Source organism: Muscardinus avellanarius (assembly GCF_963383645.1).
Source record: "Muscardinus avellanarius genome assembly, chromosome: 7".
In the NCBI taxonomy this organism is placed as follows: domain Eukaryota; kingdom Metazoa; phylum Chordata; class Mammalia; order Rodentia; family Gliridae; genus Muscardinus; species Muscardinus avellanarius.
The window spans coordinates 62,491,195-62,510,298 of record NC_137793.1 but is presented as its reverse complement, the minus strand read 5'-3'; the positions used below and the strand labels follow the sequence as shown (position 1 = coordinate 62,510,298).

Here is a 19,104-nt window from a genome sequence, read left to right as displayed (position 1 = left end):
TTCACAGTGCTCACAGTGCCCGGGGCCTTAAGCGTACAAGGCAGGTGCTCTACTGCTGAGCTTCATTCCCAGCTCCAGGCCTTGTGGTTCTCCTGAACCCAGCCTACACTGCCCCCAGTCGGCTTTACCACCCCTAAAATAAAAAGTAACAGAGGCTGTTCCTTATAGAATGTTCAGTTTGGGAATGAGTGGTTTGGAGAGGAACTATTTTATAATCCTGAAAAAGTTAAATCAGAGACTAGATAAATGAAACAGAATAAAATAAAATAGAACAAAATAAAATAAAATAACAGAATAAATAAAAACAATGCCCCTCCACAAAAGTGAAATATGTCAATAATATTTGTAGTCTGTTAAAATATATGTTTCAAACAGATCATTAAGAATGCATGCTGGGACATTCATTGGCTATGCCAATGAATGGGATTGGCTCAGTGGTAGAGTGCTTGCCTAGTATGTGCAAGGCTGTGGGTTCCCTGGCACTGAAAGGGGAGAGGGGAAGACAAGTGATGGCAGCCCTGGGTTTGATTCACTAAGAGTGGGAAAAAATGAAAAAAAGTTTAGGATATAGAACTCAGCACAAAATTCAGTCTTTGCATTGCCCCCATGTATAAGCTTAAACATATTACTCAAATATTTGGGTCTTGATTTACTTACATGTAGAATTAGAGGCTTGAAATTAATGATCTCTAAGGTTTGTTTTGGTTCTAAAATGTGGAAGACTGAAAGTAGAAGAAGGCTGGGACAGAGTGCTTGCCTAGCACACAGGAGCCCCTCAATCCCCAGCACTTAAAACGTATTAGAATATCTCTGAGATTTTCCTTCTTTTTGCACTGGGGCTTGAACCAGGGCCTGGAACATGCTAGGCAGGAGCTCAATTACTGAGCACTATGGTGCAATTTCTTTTTATTTTTTATTTTGAAACAAGGTCTTGCTAAGTTGCCCAGGCTGGCTTTGAATTTGCTGTCCTCCTTCCTCAACCTTTTGAGTAGCTGGTTTTACAGATGTGCAGCAGTGCGGTGGCACAGATTGTAACCCCAGTACTTGAGAGGCTGAGACAGGAGGATTGTAGGTTTGCAGCCAGCCTCAGCTACTTAGTGAGTCCCTCTGCAACTGAGTGAGACCCTGTTTCAAAATAAAGAGTAAAAGATAGGGCTGGGGATGTAGCTTGGAGGTAGAATGTTCCTGGGTCCCATCCCTAGTACTCCAAAATGAATGAATGAATGAATAAATAAATAAATAAAATATAAAAATAAACACACCCCAGCTGTCACTGAGTAATTTGATCCTAATAAAGAGAAAAGTTTATTCATCTTTGGGATCAATAATAACAGAACATATGCATCATTGAGGCCAGTATAAAAACAAAAACAAACTCACTCTCATGTCTCCATGTGAAGGTTTCTGTGTTGAAATTCCTATTTCTGTTTGGACACTCTATGATCTCAGCAAATGAGGATGAGCAGGAGACCCTCCCTGTCCTGTGCCCAACTAGGGGCCTGTGCTCTGCTCTCCTCCCAGAGTTTGCCTTCTGCCTTGGCTGCCTTTGTTCTTACTAGTTAAGGGGAAGGAGTATGCTTCCTTCAGAGTCGGATCCTCTGGTGGGGCTGTGACATTCTCTAAAATATGTTAGACCACTAAGCACTTGATTATGTCTGGTCTTTCCTGCCCTCCCATCCCACTAAAGTTAGCGTGGTCTAAACAGACTGCTTTAGAACTGTTCCTTCTCTGGCTCTGGTCATTGTAACTAGGTTGTTAGTGTCTGTGGGGAACAGGCCACATGGTCTGTTTCTTTTATATCTCAATGCACAATGTTGGTCAGAAGCTTTTCCAGGGTTGCTGGCTGACTCAGAAGTAGAAGGTCTCTGGAATAAAAATGAGCAGAGCAGAGTATGTGTCCAGTTTTGGCACTGCCGCTTAATAGTCTTATGACCTTGGGCAAATTCTGGAACCTTTTCATTGCTCATTTAGAGTCTTTGAAGTTGTGAAGATAAATCCTTGTTCTTCAGGGACTGAGGGTGTAGTGCAGTGTTACAGTGCGTGCTTAGCATGCCTGAGGTTCTGGCTTCCACACTCAGCCCCACAAACCAAAAATAAAAGGATAAAAAGTCCTTGGTCTGCACATGTGACAAAGCTGACAACAAATTTGGAAATGCCTTTTACATCATATAGCTCTATCCATATGAAATATATATATTTTTTAACCCGGATGTTGTGGTCCAGGCCTGTAATCTTAGTCACGCAGGAGTCTGAGGCGGGAGGATCATTTGAGCCTAGGAGTTCAAGACCAACCATAGTAAGACCTGTCTCAACAACAAGAGAAAAGGTTTTCTATATTTTCTAGTATCACTGGCCACAGGCCCCGTAGAGCCCCGGTACGGGGTGGATGTTCACTTCATTGGGCAGGAGGGTACTGAATCTGTTGTGGAAAGGAATGGTTCTTTTCCCTAGCTGCTGTTTCCATGTTTATCTAGCCCTGTGTTTTTAGCTTATTAGGGAGAAAGGGGGTATTTATCACCATATGTCTAGTTTGTTTATTGATTGATTGATTGATTTTGTGTGTACATGCTTGGTACTGGGTTTTGAACTCAGGGGCATTCTATCTCTGAGTTACACCCTAGCCCTTTTTTAATTTTTAATTTTGAAACAGGGTCTTGTTAATTTGCCGAGGGTCTCACTTCTTGCTAAGGCTGTCCTTGGACTTGTGCTCTTCCTGTCTCAGCCTCCCAAGTACTAGGATTTCAGCTCAGTGGTAGAGTGACTGCCCAGAATACCTGAGGCTCAGGGTGCCTCCCAAACACCTCCAAAAAAGAACAAAAAAGGAAACAGACTTAAAGGAGGTTGAGCGACTTGATTAAGGACAGAGCTAGTGCAATGGTAGCATGATGATTAAAAACCAGACAGTGGCTTCCATGGCATAAGCTCAGAGCTGCTTTACTCTGTGCCCGTCCTGGACATCACAAAGTCTACTGATGGAGCCCATGTGTGTGCAGGAGAAGAGAATGGGCAAAAAATAACCCTTCCCTCCCTCCCTCCCTTTCTTTTCCTATGGTACTGAGGATTAAACCCAGGGCCATTCTACATCTGAGCTGCATCCCTAGCCCTTTTTTCATTTTTTATTTTGGAATAGTTTCTTGCTCCAGGCACAAGTTGCTGGTGGAGCAGAAAGGTAGCAGGCGAGAGTTCTGATGCAAAAGAGATGTTGATGTTACTAAAAAAAAAAAATTTGCTGATGGAGTTCTGCTGTTAGTGTTGCAGGGTGCCAGGCTCAGACAGATGACGACCTGGATACCAGGTTGGAAAGGAGAATTTTTTTATTTCCACCAGGGGGTGCCCAGAGGGCCAAAGTCCTAAGACTGAGCCCCAGTGGTATCAGGATAAAGATTACATAGCCTCAGGGCGACAGGGCAAATCTTGATTGGCTTGACAGGTGAGGACGCTTGTGTTTAGTTTTATTTTCTTTTCCTGAGCCTGATGTCCTCTAACTGCTCCTGCGTGGCAGGGGCGGCTTAGCTCCATGTGGCAGGTGCAGGGCAGCACCATTAGGCTCCTGCCTCCTTAGGACACATGACAAGTACAGGCAGCGAGCTCACCTCCTGCTGAGCCTCAACAGTTATGGAAACTGGAGTCACAATATGGAAGACAATGACATTCACCCTGGAGGGCCAGATCCACTAGGAACAGTTCCCCCTGGACCACCTCCTTCCCACCTGAAGCATCGTCAGCAATAACTTGTCCTCTATAGTAAATGGAGAATCTTTAGTTCTAAATATAAGGTGAGACAGCTATTCATAAGGAGGCCTCTCACACACTCTGTGGCTATGGAGTTTGCAAATGGCCAGGCTGTAAAACTATTCATGAAGATTTTGGATGGTTTTTTAAATATCTTGATAATTTGCTGAGGGTCTTGTGGAGTTGCTGAGACTGGCCTTGAACCTTCAATCCTCCTGTCTGAGTTTCCCAAGTACTGAGATTACAGGTGTGTGCCACTACGTCCAGGCATAAATTGTTTTAACAACTAATTTTACTTTTCTTTTTTTGTATATATTTGTTCTTGTCAATATATTATGTGTTCCATTGAGATTACTTAGAGAGCTTTTGATAATATTTTTTAGGAATGATAATTTAAGCCATAAAACTACCCATTCATAATATAGTTCCTTTCTCCAAATTGTTCTTTTTGAAAAATGTTAAAGTATATTTTTAGAAAAATATATATCTTCCTTTCAGTATGATTTCCTTTGTGACATATGAAGAGAAACATTTTTATTGATCTAAAATATTACTTTTTTATTACTAACAAATGGAAGGAAGGATTGGAATTCTCATTGTATCTTCCTTCCTCCTTTTTATACACTGAAGAAATTACATCTAACAATTTCTTCTGGGCATGGTGGCACATGCCCGTGTTAGCCTTGGGAGGCTAAGACAGGAGGATTGCAGGTTTGAGACTAGCATTAAAAGCTTAGACTCTCAGCAACCTAGCAAGACCCTCTTTTAAAACAAAACCTAAAAAGGGCTAGGGGTGTATAGCTTGGGGGTACAATGCTGTTGACGTCAAAGAACGACTATTCTTCCAACCCATTAACTTTATAGGAATGATGGAACTAATGACAGATTTTAGGGTCTAGGAACTAATGACAGATTGTTAGGCTGTTTTTGATATGATGTGCTTTAGATTCTCTAATTCAAAGATCTGTGATAAATTCTGCTTAATGGAGGTAATGTTGGTATACTGTACTGAAATGAAGTATTAGGCATATTTTCCATACTGATACTATCTTTTTCTTAAAGATGTCTGAAAAATTAGAGGAGAAATACAATTATATATTATATACATTATTATTTTTTTGTGTGTGGTATTGGGAATTGAACCCAGAGGTATTCTAACTCTAAGCCTCACCTCCAGCCCTATTTTTTAAATTTTATTTTAATTTTATTTATCTTATTTTATTTTTGTGGTAGTGGGATGGAACCCAGGGGCATTCTACATCTGGGCTACACTCCCAGACCTATTTTATATTTTATTTTGAAACAGGGTCTCGCTAAGTTGCTGAGAGCCTCACTAAGCAGCGGAGGCTGGCTTCTAACCTGTGTGATCCTCCTGTCTCAACCTCCCAAGTACTGGGATTACAAGTGTGCACCATCATGTCTGGCTAGGATAATCTATTTTATAAGTCAAAAGAAAAGACATAGGGTCTTGGCAAGTCGATGAGGGTCTTGCTAAGTTGCTAAGGCTGGCTTGTGATCCTCCTTTGTCAGCCTCCCAGATACTGGGATTATAGATATGTGCCACCTTACTCTGCTGAAGAATGTTATATAAATTTATAAAAAAAAATTTGTCCATGGGTAAATTATTTTCCTGGGTTTCTTCAGGGTATATATTAGATATGTAATATACAATGTACATAATAAATAAGATGGGCCTTTCCTAGAAAAAGATAGTGTGACTTTGGATTAGATACCTAAGGTCCTGGTACTGTGTTTCCTAATTTATAAAATGATAGCATCTGGGATCCTAGAACCAACCCTCCAGGGATACTGAGGGATAACTGTATGCCATGACACCATTATTTGAATACAAGTAGAATTAGTTACCTAAACTGTCTGCTAACTAATCCCTTTCCAGAACTCTCTGAAGCCCAGGGTTGGAAGTACTACATAATTTGATTCTAATATGTAAATCTAATAATGTAATTCGATTAATGTGTAGTTCCCCTCTTTTTTTAAATCTAGGGTTGGAGGATAGCACTGTGTGTAATGGGTGGTACTGTGCCCTTTGTAATCCTTCAAATCAGGACACTCACCCTGTCTAGCTTTCTCAGCTGTATCTAGGCTATGAATGGTATGTTGTGGGTTTGGGGATGACAGTTTCATCCTTGCTTTGTCAATTTTTCAATTGACCTTTTTCTCTAATGGATTTTCTTCCTATTTACTGTTCATTAAGTAAGCCAATTATTTTATTAGAGATTGCAAAAAAGATGATTTTCAAATTTTGTCATTTCATTCATTTTTTGGTTGACATTTTTCTGTATTGAAAACTGTGTGTGTAGCCAAGTATGTGTGTGTGTGTTGGTGGTAGTGGTCAAGATCAAACCAAGGGTCTTGTTCATGCTAGGCAAGCCCTCTGCCACTGAGGTACATCCTTGTGCTAACAACTTTTCCTTATTCACTAGATGTATTTTATTATCTCAAAAAGTAACTCAGGTCCTGTGTGGGTGTGGTGGTGCATGCCTATAATGCCAGTACTTGAGAGGCAGAGACAGGAGGATCTCAGGTTCAAGGCCAGTGAATGGTAACTTAATGAGACCTTATTTCAATGCAGGGGTGCAGCTCAGGGTATAATGACCCTGGGTTCAACTCCCAGTAACACACACACACACACACACACACACACACACACACACACACACACACACTGTAACTCAGACTTCAAAAGCAGGGCAAATGCTCTGTTATTTTCTCTTCTCCATTTTCAGTGGTGATGGATATCCTAGCATTTTTCAGCAATGAATGTGATATTTCTTCTTCCTGTTAATATAGTCAGTATGTTTAAATCAATTAGGTTCTTCTTCTTTCTAAAGTAGCAAGATATATTTTTTTCTTTGTTTTGTGGTACTGAGGATGAAATTCAGGGCCTCGCACGTGCTAAGTAAATGCTTTGCCTCTGAACTGCACACTGAGCCCAGTAGCATTATTTTTAGTGGCTATATGGTTAGTCATCATATACATAAAGACAACTCCTTTTTAAGAAATTGTTTTTATTGGGGACATTTTAGTGTCTTTTAACTTTTTATTATTAATAATCAACATGTTATTATAATAGGAAATGTACTAAGCACTTCACATTTATGATCTCATTTAATCTTCACAGTAATTTCTGATATACCAGTCTTTGATTATACCCTTGAGTATTTATCTGGAATAGATTTTCCAAAGTTGAATTTCTGGGTCAAAGGGGTGAAATTTTTATTTTATTTTATTTTATTTTATTTTATTTTATTTTATTTTTGATGTGGTGTTGGGGATCGCACCAGAGGGGCATTCTTCCTCTGAGATGCACACCCAGCCCTATTTTTTTTCTTTATTTTGAAACAAGGTCTCACTAAGTTGTAGAGGGCCTCCCTAAGTTTCTGAGTCTGTCCGTGAGCCTGCACATGTGCCACCCGCATGCTTGTAATTCCTGCGCTTGGGAGGCAGAGACAGGAGGATCGCGCAGGTTCGATGCCAGCTGCGTTGGCTTAAGAGACCCTGTTTCCAAATAAAAATATAAAATAGGTCTGGGAGTGTAGCCTGGAGGTAGAAGGGCTTCCAGAAACCCCAGTATCACCAAAGAAAACCAAAACAAAACAAACAAAAAAAACCCCCAGAAACATGCGCCACTACTCCCAGCAAGAGGTGAAGTTTTTAACTATCATTCACATACATTGTCAAACTGTGCCCTAAAACTTTTCCTGTAAGTAGCACAGTTGCCACTTCTGGTTTAGAGCCTTCCTTGGGTCCAGGTTGAATACTAGAAGAAAAAAAAAAATTGGCCAACTTGCTATTGGTGTGGTGGTTCCTTCTATTCTCATCTTTTTTTCTTTTTAGGTCCTGGTAATGGAACCCAGGGACATTCTACCTCCAAGCTACACCCCCAGCCCTGCTTTTTATTCTTTATTTTGAAACAGGGTCTCACTGAGTTGCAAAGGGCCTCACTAAGTACCCGAGGCTGTCTGTGAACCGCCATCCTCCTGTCTCAGCCTCCCGAATGCTGGGATTACAAGTGTGCGCCACCACTCCCAGCTTCTCATCTTCTTTCTATTACTCTATCGTCCTGTTCCTCTAACAGGCCTCCAAGGTCTGGTTCTGTTCAGGTGTGGTGGCATCATTAGTGTAGATAGTCACAAAGCATACCCAACTTCAAGGAGAGCAGTGTTTATATATCAGTGGGATTATAGACAAGAATATGGAAAGAATAGAGAAGAGAATAAACCACAAGATGATCCAGGAAGCTTGGACATGTTAGAGAGTCCTGTAAAGAGGACTTAAGGTTCTGAGTATGTAACAAAGAATTACATCTATGGCAAAAAATTAATTAATCACCCCCTCTTTGCCAGGTAAAACCTGGCCAACAGCCAAGTCTACTGAAATGAAGCTTAGGTTCCACCAGGAGGAGACAGACCACAGGTTTACTCAACAAGAAGAAGGTGAATAGTGGAAGAAAAGGGGCAGGATGTGCTACCTGGGGGGTGAGGAGGTGCCTCAGCCGAGGTGCCAAGGGAGTGGAGAGCTGAGCGACATCGAGTCCCGAGAGTGCTGCCTGCCAGAGGACAGCGAGCTCTCCAAGGAAGAGGGGAAGACAGTGGGGAGAGGAGGGGCTTGGAGAGTACTTTGCTCTGTGCTGAGGGGGGCAGGAAGCCACCGACGATGACCAATTCCTGGGGGTACTACTGATGAGGTTCAGGGCTGGAGGAAATGCTGGTGGATGTAGAGAATCCAGCTTTTGGATGAGGCAAGTAGATTCATTCTAATCTACCCTGAACTTTTGAGGAAATCTCCCCGAAAGTAGACTGCACCTGCTCCACATGCTCAGGAACTCTGGACAACATACTATGTAAGAAAAATGTTCGGGGTGAGTCAGATGGAGCCTGCATAATCAGATTGGCTGGTGCCTTGTGTCCTGGGAGCCAAGGGCGCTCCTAGCCACTGCGCTCCTCTGCACAGTGCTGGGGCTGGGTGCGCTCGGAGCAGCAGAACCCGCTCTCCATGGTGAGGCTGTGGGCCTCCGCTCTTGGCGGGGAGATAAAACACATTGCTACTAAGTACTTCTGCAAAAGACACGTACTGTTTTCTTTTATTAAAAAATATTGAAGAGGGAGGAAGATGGTGGCGGCTGCAGTTGCAGCTGCAGTGGCGACCACAACCACAGCGTTGGCAACCTGGACAACAGATTTTGATTTAATAGCTGAATGGGACAACACACAGAAACATTTCTAGTCATCACATTCTATTGGAAATATAGGAGAAAGAGTGGAAAATGGCGGAATTAGAGGCAAGACGGCACTGTGGCGCCCGCCACTGCAAGAAAAGTGAGTTTTGGAGGGATATCCCAGAAGAGATCAGAAAGCAGACTGCTCCTGCCACCCATGCACAGGAATACTTAACAACAACATACTCTAGGAGAGACCAAGAAGGTGGTGGTGCTGGCCAGTATTCAGGAGAGGCAGACAGATCCAACCAAATCCACCTTGAATTTTTAAAGCAATCTCTCCAAAAGTAGACTCTTCCTGCCCCACATGCTCAGGAACTCTGAACAGCATACTATGTAAGAAAACGTTTTGGGGAGACAGGCCAAAATGGTGGTAGTGGCAGTGATGGCTAGTATTCAGGAGAGGCAGACAGATCCAATCTAGTCCACCTTGAATTTTTGAAAATATCTCCCCAAAAGTAAACTGCTCTTGCTGCACATGTACAGGAATTCTGGACAACATACTATGTAAGAAAAATATCCGGGGCAAGTCGGAGGGAGCCCCGCCTGTATTGCTGGGCTGATTCATTGCAGCAGAGGTCCCGGGAGACCTCAGCTCATGGCTGCTGTGCCCCTCTGTGCCGGGCTGGGGGTAAGGGTGTGCTTGGAGCAGCGGATCCCGCTCTCCATGGTGAGGCTGTGAGCCTATACTTCCAGTGGGGAGATAAAATCCATTGCTGCTAGGGAATTGGGCTCTTAGCTTCTGCAATCGAGACGTGCTGTTTTCTCCTACTTAAAAAAAAAAAAAATATATATATATATATATATATATATATATATATATATATATACACATACATATATGGAGGAAAATAGGAACCTCTGTAAACATCACGCCCACAGTGACAGTAACCAGAGCCTGCCGCGTGGTGAGGCCGGGATTGGAGCCAGCGGCCTGGGTCCAGAGCCTGCTGCGCGGCAGGCCTGGAACTGGGGCCTGCTTCACAGCAAAGGGCCAGCGGGTTTCTTTAACTGTGGCCAGGAAGCACTGGAAGCTGCTTCACCTAATCTTTCAGCAGATTTCCAGACCCAAGTGACCTCTATTTAACAAAAAAAATGGTTGTGAGTGAATCATCCTGTCAAAGTTACTCACCTTTTGGCTTTCAGGTTTTCGGTAAGTAGGAATAAGTGTGGAGAAATAGAAGCTCTAATACATTGTTGGTGGGATTGCAAGTTGGTGCAACCACTTTGGAGAACAGTATAGAAGATCCTCAGAAGAAGGAAAATGAACTTACCATATGATCCAGCAATACCACCTCTGGGTATCTACCAAAAGAATGAAAACCAAAATACCAAACTAATGCATGAACAACCATGTTCAGAGCTGCACAGTTCACCATTGCCAAACTGTGGAATCAGCCAGATGTCCTTCAACGAATGAGTGGATTTCAAAACTATGGGATATGTACACAATGGAATTTTGCCCAGCCATAAGGGAGAACAAAATTTGGCATTTACAGTGAAATGTCACAAAAAAATAGAAATCATATGCTTTTCTTAATGTGCAAAATATTAGGGAGAAATGGGTAACAGGAGGAACTGTAGATGAAGAAGGGACCCTATAGAGGAGCAATGAAGGTGACATATCTGAGGGGATAAGAGGGAGGACAAGGGAAACTCTTTAAAGCACATGATGTACTTAAACATATCAAAGTCAATCAGGAAGCCAAGCATGGGTAGGAGGGAGGGGGAGGGAAGGGGTTAGAGATTGGGTAGGGGCTGATTGGGTGATGTGTGCATGTATATCTCCACAAGTTCCCCCCCCACCCCCATTGATATGTATGACTAACAATGCACCAATAAAAATTTATTAAAAAAAAAGAAAAGGTGGCTTTTCTGGATAAGTGGTTTTGAATTAAAGTTGAAGACTTAATACACTAACCAGGTGGAGGGATAGCAGAAGAGCAAGTGCTGAGGACCAGCTGTGGCCCTGGAAGGGACCCCAGGGCTATGCTTCCTTGCCATAGTTTATGAATGCAGAAACGAGCTACAGACATTTCTAAAGAGTAGAGAGCTAGTAGTGTTAAGATAGATTAGGTGAGAGGCTGAAACAGGAGGATTGCAGTTCAAGGCCAGCCTCAACTTAGTGAGACCCTGTTTCAAAGTACAAAATAAAAAGGGCGGGGGGTAGAGCTTGGAGATAGAATGCCTCTGGATTCAATCCCCAGTACTACAAAAAAAAAAAAAAAAAAAAAAAAAAGAAGAAGATTAGGGACTGGACTTATAGCTCTTACCTCTGGCTACACTAGGATCAACTGGTGCCTGGGCTTCCAGCATTTCTGTCCTCACAGAGGACTCTAAGATACAGCCAGGATGAGAACCCTGGAGTCAGTTGAGGACCCAGGTCCTTTAGGGTCTTTGACCAGTGTGTTCTCTTTGTGCCTCTCCTCTAGGGAAATATTAATATTAATAATAATAATGATAATAATAATAATAATAATAATAATAATAAAACAACCCTTAGATTCAGACCCACCCCATGAGGAGCGTCTGAAAACACTGTCTCTCTTTCCTCTTCAGGGTGATTCCTGTGGCCAACCCTCTCCCCTGTCTCAGGGCTTGGTGTCTTTGCCCGTCTATCTCCTTGTCTCCATTCTCGTCTGGAACTGTGAACTTGGTCCCTGCTATTTGTAGATAGGCCCAAATGGAGGCTCCTTGGGTTATTAATTGCTTCCTTAGAGAGCCTTCTGCAGGGTAAACAAACTGGATGGTGTGATGGAGCCCGTCAGGTGGGGGCTTCCTCATTGGGCTGGAGCTGGCCAGCTGGCCACTTGGGCCAGTCTCTTGAGGCAGGGGTCTTCGTGGGGATGGGAGAGCACCCCTGCTGCCTTCCCCTCTGTGGCGCCTCTGGCCTCAGACTGCAGTTTCTGTTTGAGCAGCTCCTCTGTGCATGTGTCAGTAGCCTTGGAAACAGTGCTGCTGCCTGGCTGTTCCCCCCCCCCCCAGCTCCTCTGGGGCTCCTAGCCGGGTGATCTGCCAGTGCTGCCTCCTAATGACCCTGTTTCATCTGCAGGGCGCACGCTGCTGGAGAAGTTGTTCAGCCAGCAGGAGAACGGGCCTCCGGAAGAAGCAGAGAAATTTTGCTCACGGATCATTGCCATGGGCCTTCTACTTCCTTTCAGTGACTGCTTCAGGGAACCCTGTCATCAGAATGCCCAGTCAAGTTCTGCTCCATTTGATGTAAGTAGAACTCACTCTGTTCCTGAGGTCGACTGTGGTTGAAATAGCAGCTGTGATGTGTGCCTGCCGGTTACCCTGTAATTTGTGAACACATGACACAGCGCCCAGGCCCTGGCCACACAGCAGATGAACATATCTGTGTCTTGTTTTTGATTTGACTCGAGTATTAAGTACATTTGCCAAACCTCTTTCTTTTAACAGATGGCCACTCAACAGTTTTCTAGCTTGCTCTAATCGGCAATGATTTTACGATTACATTTTAAAAGTGTCTGCGGTGCTAGGGATGGAACCCAGGCACCAGCAAGTGTTCAGCCACTGAGGTGGTTCTGGCTCAGATATTCTGGTGTTGCTTGTCATGGGCATTCCTCCAGAGAAGCTCCGCAGGGCACAGGATGGCTCCCATTGGGCTGCGGGTTTCCATGGGCCCTAGAGTGCCATTTCGGTGCATTTCTAACTCATTTGTGTACTAAGTATTGACACAAAGCAGCACTATCTGCTTGATCCCTCCCTGCCATTCACCCAGAGTTCATACTGCAGAACAGCAATACCAAAGGAATATTTGTAATTCATAGTGAACATCAGCACAGCTGGGTCACCATTTTCAAGCCAGAGTATTGTTGATCTTTCTCAGGTACGTGGTGTATGTGTGACATGGGTTCTGACCAGTACGTGGGTAAAACCCGGCTATGGGGTTGAGGATGTGGCTCAGTAATAGAGTGCTTGCCTAGCATGCATGGGGCCCTGGGTTCCATCCCCAGTGCTACAAGCAAAACCAAAATAAAACAAAAAACAGAAACAAAAAATCAGTTACTTAAGAATTCTATGTGAGTTTCTCATAACAAAACTGAGGGTGTGATTGGCAGCCTTGTGCAGTGTCCAGAGTTTGAGAGTGGGAGAGGAGCGGGTTCTCACTCCTGTGTGCTGAGTTTCCTTTGGTGCCAAGAGCCTCCACTTTAACTGGCCTTCAACAAATGTGCTGTGGTTCAGGGAGTGCAATGATCACGTTCTAAAGGACAATGAAAATAATCAGCGGCAGACGGGAAGTGGAGTATTCAATAGTAAAGTGTCTGTGTTGGCCTGTCCTTCCTCCCCTTCTTTACCCATGGTACCTGTGGTCTTCCTCTATCTCCCTTAAGTATTAGCAAAATCAATGGCATAACATATTTTGAGGGCTTTTTGATTCTTCCCAATTGAAAGAAAAATTTCCAGGTTATCTTGTGTAGCTTCCATCTTAGGATTTCTTTAATTTTTTCCTGATGTAATTTTATTTTAATGATGCTGTGGCTAGTCACTGTTAGGTAGATCTTTTCCTCTTTGGGAAGGGTTGGAAAACTTTACTTTTTTCTTCTTTCTTCTCTGTGAGAGAATGGTGTTATGGTAGAGACAGAACCTGAGAACAGTGATGAATTGTAGAGCTATGGTCTAGAAGATGTATCAATTTGGCAAGTTGGCATTATGGTAAATATAGTACAGAGAAAGGCAAATGCTAGCTATGTCTGGCACTTACTTTTTGATGAAAACTATTCCCAAATTAACTTCATTTTCTTCTGTTAAGCCTCAGAAGTAAAGAGTCTTATCAACCAATAAGTGTGGTATTGGAGGAAGTAGGTTAGATAACCTTATTTCTCTCTTTTAAAAATATTTTGTTACTTATCTCTATGGTGCTGAGGATGAGCTTGGGGCCTTCTGCATGCTGGGTGGCCCTGTACCACTGAGCAACAGGCCCAGCCTTTCTCTTTTCCTTTTTCTTTCCTGTTTACTTCTTATATCTCACTTTGCTGCAGTTTCCTGGTAAAGATGAGGAACTGTCCTTATCCGTGCTATTGGAGGGTGGGGAGGAAGCTGGGTGTGGCATGACAAGTAAAAAACAGCGCACACAGTGCAATCCTTCAGCATTATATACAGAACCAGGCCTGGAATCCAAGTACTTGGGAGCCTGAGACAAGAGGATTGCAGGTTCGAGGCCAACCTGGGCAACTTTAGGGCAGCAATTTAGCAATACCCTGTTTCAATATAAAAAAATAAAATAAGTTTAGCTCAGTGGTAGAATGTGCCCAGCTCAACTCCTAGTATGTGTGTGTATGTATATGTCCCATCATTTCCTCAAAATGGAGCATTTCTTTCTCCCAGCTTGAAGGGATCACATTTTCAAATCCTAACTGTCTTCCTTTACTCTGTAACACATTTCGACTCCCTCTACTAAACTGAACACAAAACAGAAGAAATTAAAGCTTCAGGAAAAACAAGGTAGAAACCTCGTTGGAAACACTTAAAAAGCAGCTCGGCAACCATAATATGTGCTTATTGATACACAGTCAAGGATGTTCTTAAAAATCCAGAGGGAGTGACAATACTGGGAGCTGCGCAGACTGTGTACAGATGGAGGATGGGAAGGGAGGTGCTTATCTCTGGGGAGAGAGTTTCTGATCATGAGTCTCTGCTGATTTCCAGAAGAGAGTTGTTGGGAGTATTTCTAGCCAATAGTTCTCTTGAGGTCAGTTGCCCTTCAAGACAGAAGACCCTGTAGGAAGCGGCTTACCATTGGCACCCTGCCCACCCTGTCTTTGTTTCTTAGTAGCCTTGTTCCCTTCCCTGGCAGAACCCCGTCCCTCTCCCCTCTCCATTTGAATATATAACTAAAGCAAAAAAAAAAAATTGTTAATGGGGATATTACTGATGAAGTTTATGAACTGGCTTACCACAGTTAAGCCTTCTGATTTTAGTGCCCTGTTATATATTTTTAGGTTCTAACATTTTGGATTATAGAGGGCTATAGAAATATTAATGGACTTTACATGGTCTCTCACATTTTAGCTTGATAAAGATTTTAAAAACGTTTATAGACACAAATATGGTTGAATGATTATGTTATGTAACTTACAAGTGTTTACCAAATATATTCTACATGCCAGTTGTCAACAAAATTCACTATTAAATAATTCAAGAAAAAAGGGAGTCTCTTTATTTATTCATTTTTTTTTGTGTGTGGTACTGGGGATTGTACTAAAGGCTGTTCTATCACTGACCTATACCCCCATTCCTTTTTACCTTTTATTTTGAAATATGGTCTTGCTAAGTTGCTGAGGCTGGCTTTGAACTTGCTATCCTCTTGCCTCAGCCTCCCAAATATCGAGATTTCAGGCAATCACTACCACTCTCATCTGGGAGACTTTGTTTAGAGAAAAATAGAAAAGTGCGGATGAAGTGGTGATGTCTGTAACCTCTGCACTGGCCTATCATGTGTGAGGGCCTGGATTCCATCGGTACAAAAGAGAAAATCAATCAATCAATTAATCAATCAAAATACAGCCAGAAGGAACAAGGGTGGGGGTAGCATATAAGAGAAAGTTTCCACCCAGATTTTCCACTCCAGTCTGCTTATTCAAATGATGCCTGTATGCTCAATTCCTTTTGGTCAGTTTTATATAAATGAGGGAATATAACCATGCTCTTCCTGGTTGGCTGACATTTACATATGCTTGTGGGTCACCTTTCATTGGTTAGGTCCTGTAGGGATATGACTTTCTAGGGGACAGGAAACAATCCTGGCAGGGACACATCCTGGCAAGGGTGTGCAGAGCTTGGGGTGCACTTCCTCTAGGAGCAGTACCATGGGACTCCACAGCCAGCAAATGGCTGTCAGTCCATTGCAAAATTTAAGCCCAGTTACGCACTTGGGATTTTTCTTAGAGATTTAGCTTGTTTTTGAAGTTTGCACAGGTCTAAGCCATAAAGAAAATAAAGGAAACAAGATCTTTAACTTACTGGAAGATGTCGATACTCAAAACCAGTAGCATCCTCTACAAGAAAACTAATGACATGCATTCTACTCATAGTCACAAATAGCGGAAGTAAAAACATGGGAAAAAAAAACAACAACTGACTGTTCAAATTCATTTTTTTTCAGGGCAGGAAGAACACTTAGGAGCTAAATTATTCAAGACCAGGCAAAAAAATCTTTCCAAAGAAGCAGTTAAAGCTTATGACACAGCTTTCTGCTCTGAGAGAATTTCCATGAATGCATATGTACAATTGTACATGTGTATACGGGGGATTGGTTCTGGGACCACCAACAGATACCAAAATCTATAAATGCTCAAACTTATTAAAAATGGCATAGTATTTTTTTAATCAAACCTATGCATATCTTCCTCTGTTTTTAAAATTATCTGTAAATTACATACAATTCCTAATCTAGTATAAATGTCATGTAGATAATTATTACATTGCATTTTTTTAGGGAATAATGACAGAAAAGCCTGTAGATGGCCAGGCTTGGTGGCTCACACCTGTAATCCCAGTACTTAGGAGGCCAAGACAGGAAGATAGGGGGTTCGAGGACAACTTCAGCAACTTAGTTAATTAAAAATAAAGAATAGGGCTGGGGTTATAGCTTGGAAGTAGAATGCCCCTGGGTTCAATCTCTAGTACCAAAAAAAAAAAAAAAAAGCCTGTACATGTTTGGTACATATTACGGCTCTTTGTTGTTGTCGTGAGCATTTTCGATCTGAGCTTTATTGAATCTGCAGATATGGAATCCATATTACAGAAGGGTGTGTGTGTGTGTGTGTGTGTGTGTCTACATATTTATTTACTTTTATTTTTTGTGATATTGGGGATTAGATTCATTTTTTTTTCAGAGCAAGAAGAATACTTAGGAGTGTTTTACCTCTTAACTAGACCTCCTAGTCTTTTTTTATTTTGAAACAGTCTCACTGCGTGGCTGAGAATCTTTCTAAATTGCTGAGGCTTCAAATCTATAATTCACTTGTCCCAGCTTCTAAAATACTTGGATTATAGGCATGTGTCACTATGCCTAACTTGTTGATTGATTGATTGATTGATTGATTATACTAGGGACTAAACTCAGGGGCATTCTACCTCTAAGCTACATTCCAAGCCCTAATTTTAATTTTAATTTTTTTATTTTTGTGGTCCCGGGGATGTAACCCCGGAGGCATTCTATCTCAGAGCTACACCCTCAGTCCTATTTTTATTCTTTATTTTGAAACAGAATCTCACTATGTTGCAGAGGCCTCACTAAGTATCTGAGGATGTCTGGGAACCTGTGATTTTCCTGTCTCAACTTCCCAAGTACTGGGATTGCAAGCATGCGCCACCACACTGGGCTATATATTTATTTTTGAAACACTGTACAGTAGTAATTCTCAGAAAGTCATTTTTATTTTAAATGTCATACTTAAATGATATTTAATTTTCTGAACCTCTTAAAAAATCTTAGCTGACATTTCTTTTCCCTGCAGACATCTAATTTCAGCATATAAGTCACTATTTACATGTAAAGTTTTATTTATCAGTATTCACTTTGTAGCCATTAGTTATATCTATTGCATTATCTAGGTAGTCGGGAAGAAATTTGCTTACCATTCTTAGTTTAGTTTATTTTTAGTTTAGTTTTCTCTAAGAGCAATTTTAAATTAAATTTTGTTTTAGTTATAAAATAAATTTATTTCATAAAGAGAATATTAGTGGATACATAAAATGCTGTAACTTAATATTTTCTTTGACAGCTGGATATATATTTGCCTTGTATTAGTAATACTTTTAGACACAGAATTGATTGTATGATATCAAATTATGTCTCCCATGTTTATGTTAGATCAATGTGAAAAAAGACTTTCAGTCTATATTTTAATAGTTGTGATTCTTCTGGATTGTATGGTTTGAAAAGGACTCTTATTTTTTTTTATCTCTAGAGTTAAAAAAAACCTTTTTATATTTATTTTTTGCACTGGGGGGTTGAACTCCCAATGGAGTCCATTGGAGGCATTCTGCCTCCAAGCTACAATACCTTCTACCTCTTGCTGAGTTGCCAAAGCTAGTTTTGAACCTACAGTCCTCCCACCTCAGTCTCCCAAATTTTGGGATTATAGGCATATGCCACCAGCTCCCTAGAATTTTTATGTGTATGTGTTTAAGCACATGTATTTTTAACATATTTTAAGATTATTATATTTAAACATATTTGAATTTTTTTGTGTGTGTGATTCTAGGGATTGAGCTTAAGAACATTCTACCTCTGAGCTATTTTTTTTTTTTAATTTGAAAGGAGGTTTCACTAAGTTATTGCATGCTGGTCTGGAACATGTGATCCTCTTTCAGTCAGCCAAGAAGTGAGATTGCAGGTGTGTGCCACCATACCTAGCCATGTGCCTCTTTTTGCATTTTATTTCAGACAGGAAAATAAGTGTCCTTGACCCTGTCCTCATTATGTTCAATTCAGAAACATGGCTTCAGGGCTCGGGATATAGCCCAGTGGTAGAGCATGTGCTTAGAATGCACTAGGCCCTGGATTCATTCCCAGAGCCCAAAGTATTAGTAATGGTAATTATTGTTATTCCACTGACCATATAGTCTCCTGAGCTCAGAGGAAATTCTGTCACTCACTACTACTATGGATTTTAAAATATTCCCCAACCATAAAGTTTATTGATGGGTTTTAAAGAACTCATCTATGGCAGTAGCAATTTTTAAGAAGAGCATACTTTTTTTTTTATATTTGCTCATTTGAGAGGATTCTACTATTTCAAATATCTATTTTGGCCTTCAGAACTGGTACTTTTTATCACCCATTTGACAAAAATTGTTGGGTGACTCAGAATTCATTTTAAGCTTGTATGATGGACTTTTATTAAAATTAGCGATTCATCCCAACTTTCATGATTTTCTTTTCATATCCTTTTGCTGGATATGAGCTGAATATTAATTAGTTCTGTTGATGGGACTTGTAAATCTTGTGTCCTTTTTTGTCCTGCCTCAGGAGCCAGGAGAAGCAAATTGGGAAGCTGTGGCAAAGTGAAGTTTCCTTGTTCTGAGAATATACCACCCTCCAGGAGCCAAGAGCTCCCTCCCCACCCAAATCTTACTGGTCTCTGGAAATCTGAAAGAAGATT

The 19,104-nt window shown here is 41.6% G+C and overlaps 1 protein-coding gene across 2 annotated transcripts in view; it reads left to right on the top strand.

Annotated features, from left to right (window-relative positions):
* FMN2 (formin 2) overlaps positions 1–19,104 on the top strand; it is a gene marked incomplete at both ends in the record, with an annotated part of 296,940 nt that overhangs the window by 25,259 nt on the left and 252,577 nt on the right. For both annotated transcript variants that reach the window (XM_080698425.1, XM_080698424.1), the window contains one exon: positions 12,024–12,190. In XM_080698425.1, the coding sequence (XP_080554551.1) occupies positions 12,024–12,190 (167 nt within the window). The remainder of the gene's footprint in view (positions 1–12,023; positions 12,191–19,104) is intronic.